The sequence below is a fragment of the Pelmatolapia mariae genome, linkage group LG4, assembly GCF_036321145.2.
Source record: "Pelmatolapia mariae isolate MD_Pm_ZW linkage group LG4, Pm_UMD_F_2, whole genome shotgun sequence".
NCBI classification, from domain to species: Eukaryota; Metazoa; Chordata; class Actinopteri; order Cichliformes; family Cichlidae; genus Pelmatolapia; species Pelmatolapia mariae.
Genome location: NC_086230.1, coordinates 16,674,179 through 16,681,808, shown reverse-complemented (window position 1 = coordinate 16,681,808; position 7,630 = coordinate 16,674,179). Strand labels below are relative to the sequence as shown.

Genomic DNA, 7,630 nt, shown 5'->3' with positions numbered 1-7,630 from the left:
ATTCTTTGAGCTTTGAAATGAATGCACCTCTTCATTACACCTCTGCCTTCCCATCACATCTGTCAGCATCTTTAAATTATGATCAGCATAGGTTTTCACATAGAGGTGGCACACACATTGCTGCTACTGCACATGGAGCTTTGTCTCACTCTTGTGGAAAATCCAAGTAATACAACATGATGGTGCACAACACAATTTTCCAAAAGATAAACAGTTTTATATTAGTATGTGTCATTACTTGTATTCTGTGAGGCAAGTTTTCTTAATTCAAGAAGAACTGAAGGTAGTTACTCATTCATTTTTTTTATTGATTTTTAATGCATTTTCTCACTTGTCTTACATACATGTCACATCTAGCACAAAACTAAAACACAGACAAAAAATTGTAAAGCATAAACAATGCCATTAATAACAATGGAAACACAAAGCATTACATGTTCAAACTAGTCAGGGCAGGTGCTGTTAAAACCCCCAGAATTTCCATATTTCATTCATAACACAGGAACCGTCCTGTGAACATCATCATTTAGTCTGAAAGAAAAAATGAGAGAGAAAATGGAATCCTTTAGTGACAACTTTGTATTGTTTTGTCTTGAAATAAATAAAAGTGTACTTGAAACAACCACTGTTATTATTATTATTATTATAGTATATGCTCCTAGATGAGTGGACTAATCATAATGAAACTTTGCCTAAACATTGCACAAGGGACTTTGAGTGCCAACATCTATATGGCATATACAAATATTTCATTCAAAAACCAAAGTTGTATATATTTGTCACATTTGAAAGTTCAACTAAGCACCAAGTGGAATGTCATAATACAGACTTAGAAACTGAGAAAGAAAGTAACTGGACTCCTTTAGGTTTTGTGAAGATGTTTCACCTCTCCTTCAAGAGGCTTCTTAGTTCTTAAACCAAATGGTGGGGAGTCCCAAGTAAAGTAGTAGTAAACCCTAGTGAGTGTTGTACCTTAAGAGGGTGACTGACCCGCTATCAACCATGTGCCTCATCATTTGATCCAAGGTGTGAAAAAAAGCAATTATCACCATAGCTTTGCCCACCCTGTCATATAACCTATTTAGGTCACCTGAGGCAAGATGTGAATCATCTGTTTTCTCAGTCCAAAATGTGAACACTCAAAAGAGTGATCTTTATCCTTTAGATAGAGATTTAAAGCCAAGTTTTGCGATCCTGGTAAAGGATAACCACTACCAAGGTTTAAATACCTGGGACTCTCCAACATTTGGTTTTAGAACTGAAAAAAACGTCTTGGATGAGAGGCGAAACCTCTTCAGGAAACTTAAAGAAGTCAGGTTGCTTTCTTTCCAATCTTCCACACAGACATAATACAGATTGGAATATAGATTAGATTTGTGTGTCACAATTTTTCACAACATCCTACTGTAATGATTGTACATCCATATATTTTCTATGCTCCCTGTCTCCCCTGTACAGATAATAATAACAATAATTATAATAATCTTCATGGTTCAAATGAAAAGCTAGACTGGAATCTTACTTTTAAACAATCAAATAACAAGTGCTTACCTTAATCAATGTAACTATGATACCATATATGGTGGCGGTGATGAAAAAACCAATGAGGGTGAAAACCACATTCCAGCTTTCCTCAGCTGTGTCTTGATTCACATCAGCATGCAAAATGTTGTCAAATAAATTACAGTAATCCATCGTACCTGTGAATAATGTATAAATTTGGTTATTTATCACTTACTTGACATTATTATACTGAAAGGACAAATTATGGTCCTTACATGTCCTTTACATTACTTTTACATACATACATTAATTTACTGTACAAGAAAAAAAAATCAATCAGTGAATGATCTAGTACCTGGTTTTGATATATTCAGGGACAGGGTGGTGTTGGCATGGATCACCCTGCAGGTGAAGACCACCCCAGGTAAGAATTTTTCTTGGGACAGGTCAAGGTGGCTCTGGACACTGAACTTTCCATCTGGGCCTCTGTGGGGCTCACTAGTGTTGTAATTCAGCAATTCTGTGTTTTCATTCAACCAAGTGATGTTAATGGATACAGGGCTGAAGCCAAAGACCAGGCACACAAGTTCATTAGAGCCCTGAAACAAGTAGGCTGATGGCTGGCTGTAGATCACTGAGGCTGGAAAGATATCCACAACATTTTTAGCAATCAGTCAATCAATTTTAATCAGTTTGTTCAAATGGAAATAATAGGTAAATATTAAATGCTAAACGGCAGCTCACCAAACACATCAGTTATAGTGTCTTCAACAGGATCTTCAGAAGACTCGTGTTTGACAACACAGGAATACATAGACCTTTTGTCTTCAGTTTTGGATATGTTTAGTCTGCTGCTCACAGAGTAGCTGCTCCCTGAGTATTTCCATGGAGGACTGTTAACATAATGCGAGGATGGGAGAGTCTGGCCATCTTTTTCCCAGTACACTATGATGTTAGCAGGGAAATATCCAGACACTAGGCAAACAAGTGTTAGGATGTCAGACTTAGAAAGTTCAGAGGCAGTTGGTTGTATTATCTTCACTGTTGGCACAAGGGGGTCTTGAAAAACACAAAAGGGGAGAGAACCATAAAAATACAGTCACAACCAGAGGAACATGAAGTTTAGAAAGAGCTGTAAGCAATTTGTTACATTTCTGACATTACCTCTGCTTTTGCTTATATGGTCTTTATTCCCCTGATCGGAACATGGATGTTTTCCTTCACAAGAAAATTGTTTATGTGCATTCCAATCCTCTGCTGACACATTAAGGAAGCTCTGTCGAGTCTCTGTTCCATTGTTATGACTCTTTGGGAGATTAGTTAGGACACCATAACCCTCAGGAATTTTGCTGCCACTTACTTTCCAGGTGATGGAGAAATCATTAAGATTAGGGCCGACCAGAAGGCAGGTAATAGTCACATGTCCTTTGTTCTCACTCAGCTGTGGTGGTGGTCCCTGGACATAAACCCCAACTAGCTGTGATGATGATGGAGTTTCTATAAAAAATAAAATTAATTTAAAGAATGAATACATAAATAAAATAAAATAATACGCAACAACCCTGGAGCAGTTATAAAATGTGTCATATCCAAATTTTTAATTTAAAATAGTCTTATTGTATTCTTAAAGAGTATCACAATAAGAGAATTTTCACTGTACCTGAACAGAGACTGATTGTTTTTGTGATACGTGTGTTCAGAGACCTGTCAGACACTTCACAGGTGAAATTATTCCCTTTTTTCCACTCAGATCGATCAATTACAAGTTGACTCGTTACTCTAACACGTCCATCTTCACTCATGCTGATATTAGTGGAATTTGGAGACCTTTCCTGAGACTCAGACAACCATTTAATGTGAGGGTTGAAGCTCCATCCAGAGCATGAAAGAGTCTTTGATTCTGAACCTTTACTGGGAACCAGAAGAAGCTCCATGGATGGGTCCACTAAAGGGGCATAAATCAGTGTATCTATTAGTCTATTTAATAGAAACCATGTAACTATAAAATAACAAAGATAAATCAGCTTCTACTAAGGGAAACAAGAGTAGCTCTCCTCACCAAAAATATTGCTGATGGAGTTTGAGTGAAAAGTTTGAGAAAAGCCTTGAAACACTTTGCAGGTAAAGGTTTGGTCTTTCATCCAGTACTTCTGAGGGACAATGAATTGACTACTGATTGAAAGGGGGCCTGAGCCTTCAGCAAAATTATAATATTTCTGTTCAAGCATTTGACCACCATTGACTTCTAAGGTGATGAAGAGGTCACATGAGGACAGTTCTTTGATGTCACACTCGAACACTGCACTGTCTCTCTTCGGCAGATCTGTGAGAGATCGCCTGATCTTCACCAATGGAGTCTTAACTGGACAACCTGGATGGTCATACAAAATCATTATTTTTACTTTGGTCATTATATGTCTGATTTTCCCGCTGTAGTATCATGTTACCTGCAATATTTATGGTCTTCTCAGCAGATGTGAAGCACTTGTGCTCTGCTTTGCATGTTACATTCTTCGCTGTCCTCCATTCAGTCGAGGAAACTGTAAGATTACTGATTATATGAGTTCCATTATTCTCTTTGGTCATTTTTTCATTCACAGCTGTGCCATTAATCAGCCAGGTGATCATGGCATCAAAGTGAGTGTGGACCAAACACTTTGCTTGAATGTTAGTATCTGAGGTCATTACAGTCATGAAGCTGGGAATCTCCAAGTGAATGAAGGTAGGGGACTTTGGAAGAGCTGTTAATAGAAAAGTAAAAAATCAGAGTCTGACATCGTTACAATAAAGGTGAATTTCTGGGGTTCATAAGAAAAATTGCTCATTAACATGGCGAGCTAATAAAACAAACTTTTAACTAAAGACTGATCTTAATTTGTTTCACATATACCTGCATTTGTGCATGATAAATGTGTTCTTTGAGTCAGTAACTCTACATACTTACTGTGACAAATGTTTATTGTTCTGTTATATTTATCATCATTGGGGTTAGCCTTGCAGGTAAAAGTTGAGCCTTTTGCCCACAATGTCATATTTGGCCTAAGCTCACTGCTCAGGCTGAAGGTTTTCTCCTCTCCCCCTGCACTTTGTAGCTTCCTTGTGCTTGCCTTATTGCTTTCATCCAGTGATTTTTCATCCTGTAACCACTCCAAAGTCAGTTTGTCTGGAAAGAAGCCACTCAATGTGCAGATGAGCCTTACTGCTGAGATTCCAAATTCCCCATCCCAGACTGGGTACAAAGTGATGTTTGGTGAGACAATCCGAGGCACTGAGAAAGAGTAAATATTAGTTTGACTTTACATGCATAATTATAAATATTATGTGTTAACGCAGCAAGAAAAAAGTTAATGTCATCTCAGTTATACATACCTTCAGATTTTGGTAAATGAGGAACTGTTTCATTTCAGTTTTAAGTGTAGTGTGTTTGTCTTTAGGCTAGATGGCAGAGTTATAATTTGACATTGTTTGGTGTTGCTGTGTCAGGTGAAGATAGGGCAGGAAGTCTGTTGCACAGTTGTTATGCATGATATGGCAGAGTGATCAGGGCAAGCAGCAAGCAGAAGCATTGAGTAACACCCAGGTCTCAAAAAAGTACCAAAATACAGAAGTGAGAGAATGCAAAGAGCAACGGAGCATCACAGACACCAGGTGTGAGGTGCGGTTATGCCAGTAAGCGAAACCAAGTACACATTTAAATTTCTCATGTCAGTTTGCATGTGCACCACATGTATTTTATTTCACGTCCCATGACTTTGCCAAAGGTTTTAGTTCTCAAATCCTCTAATAATAGAGTAAAACACAACCAACTGTAAAATCTACCACTTTGCATATTTGGTATAGAATGGGCTGCTGATTCCAGATGCTGTGGATGTGATGAACAGAACTGTATATTAGAGAGTTTAAAAAAGGACAAAATATTAAATACATATAAATAATCCTTAAAATACATTAAACCTTTACAGATCAACCTTCAGATAATGTAAACAACTTCAAAATAATGCAAGAGAAAGACAATTGTATCTTCATTAAAACATTTATTTTTAAAAACAGATAAAGCTTTTGCAGTTTAAAAAATGCAGTTGTGATTACTTACATGATAGTATGAGATTATATGAAAAAAAATTGTTAGAGAAATATGTTTTTCCCACACACAAAAGTCCTTTCACAGTTCATTTGTTTTATTTGACCTGTTAAAAAAAAATAAAAAATTAGTGAATTTGCAGCAAAAGGATTTAATTCATACTGCTCACCACTACTTCATTATAAATTGTGCTTTTGTATGAAGTTAAATTGCTACACATATATCAAAAAATGTATGAATACATAGGAAATTTAAAATGCTATACGTTTATTTTGAAGTTGGGTAAATATAGTTGCTGAATAAACTTATAAGGAACACTACTTTAATATCAGCTGAAATACACTTAGGAGGTCAAACTAACAGTTGCAGGACAAAGCTGCTTATAATAGATTGTTACACAGTATTAAGATAATTTCTAAATCAATTTACTTTCAATAATATGCATTTGATTGATTAAGGCATTCAGACACTTGTCATCTGGACATAAACCACTGGGATATACATGCTACACTGAGACGTAAAGAAAAATGAACTCAAATGGTAACATTATGTAGTGTAATTATCTTTTAACTGAAACATATAAAATTGGTTTAAATCAAAGACATGAACATATTTTATATGTTTTGACATTGGCATGGATTATTCCACATAATATCACACAATTTAATGAGTTTGATAATCACTTTTGTCACCGTATCTTAAATGTTGTAATCAACCACACATGCCACACTGATTTTAAAAGAGTTTCATTTTGATCTGAAACGATTTTGTCTTTATGGTCTTCCAACATGCAGTGTAATAGAAATTACACTTGCTTCTTCTGACTTCTGACTTAAAACCCTTGTCTTTGTCCATACAGCTAGATCTTTGAGGGCGATATCAGTATGATATCAGTTGGCCTTTGAACATTCAACTATTAAATTATGTTTTTATACAATTTCAGCACTCTAAGTGAATTTTAGCTGATATAAATTGTTTATATGATATTAGCAACAACTGTATAAAGATAATTAAATTCACAACAACAGTTGAATTGTAAGGTAGCTCATCCCTCACTGGGATATTGTGAACCTTTTTCTTCCTTTTTTTATTGTATTAAATAAATCTCACATTGGTTTATTAAACTGACATAATCATAAATGCTTCTAATGTGCATAGATACAGTTTTTTTCTGTAATCTTAATTTTTTAATTGTTTTTACAATAATTTGAAAAGTTTGAGTTATTCTGACTCATGGTTAAAATGCAGAATGCTAAATGAGTTTTAGTTTTTTCTATCATAGCTACGTGCTTGATAAATATAATCTGTCAAAGTGCTCGTTGCCCTGTTAAATCTGCACAAAATGCCAGCACATTAATTTCTGATTACCTTGATAACAGTTGTTCCAAAGATTAACAGCAGAGTGATGAGGAAGAGAAGGATGAAGACGATGGCTACGCTTGCTATGTTATCGTCTCCAGATAGTCCAGGGTGATGAAGCTCCAGAGAGTCAGTGATGAGAAGATCTAGATGAACAAAATTTATTCTGTCAAATATTTGGACATTTCACAACCCACTTTGAAACACACATTGTAAGATACTAACTTATAGATTTTATTTATTTTCTGTTGTGGGTTAAATACATATTTTTTTTACTTTATATACTACATCAGATTCATAGTCAGTCAACCTAGTTGGAACTTATAATGACAGAAAAGAAAAGAAATAAGGTGACAGAGGTCAAGTGAGTGCCCCATGAAGATGAATAGAATTTCATGTCCTTTGAGAGCTATAATCCTGACTTCTGACTTGTTTTAGAAAGACTTCAGTATTGTTTATTTACTGTATTTATGCCTTGCCTGGGAGATTTAAAGGGTTTTATTAAGCAGTCATCTGTTTTTAAGGCGTGCAAGACCCAGTAGATGAAACACAGGCACACAAAGACAAGTCACAGAAGCAGTGTTACTGAACTATCTGCATATTAAATAAACATAGACTGTTCCCTGAATACTTAATTTAGTGATGTTGTATATTCTAGGAGAAATTAGATGTTAAAAACATTTTTAT

General features: G+C 35.6%; 1 protein-coding gene across 1 annotated transcript; it reads right to left on the bottom strand.

Moving 5' to 3' along the window:
- Positions 1 to 323: 323 nt before the first annotated feature.
- On the bottom strand, positions 324 to 4,657 carry ighd (immunoglobulin heavy constant delta). Its single transcript, XM_063471629.2, has 9 exons — positions 4,448 to 4,657; positions 3,951 to 4,244; positions 3,563 to 3,874; positions 3,164 to 3,448; positions 2,668 to 3,000; positions 2,248 to 2,562; positions 1,859 to 2,143; positions 1,552 to 1,700; positions 324 to 531 (listed from the first exon to the last, which is right to left on the bottom strand). Exons 1-9 carry the CDS (start codon positions 4,533 to 4,535, stop codon positions 523 to 525), a joined length of 2,070 nt encoding a protein of 689 aa, XP_063327699.2. The 5' UTR covers positions 4,536 to 4,657; the 3' UTR covers positions 324 to 522.
- Positions 4,658 to 7,630: the final 2,973 nt, after the last annotated feature.

Coding starts and splice junctions, on each gene's coding strand:
- ighd (XM_063471629.2), bottom strand. CDS start 4,535: ATGACATTGTGGGCAAAAGGCTCAACTTTTACCTGCAAGGCTAACCCC. Junction 4,245..4,447: donor AACAATAAACATTTGTCACA/GTAAGTATGTAG, acceptor TTCTATTAACAG/CTCTTCCAAAGTCCCCTACC. Junction 2,144..2,247: donor CACTATAACTGATGTGTTTG/GTGAGCTGCCGT, acceptor ATATCTTTCCAG/CCTCAGTGATCTACAGCCAG.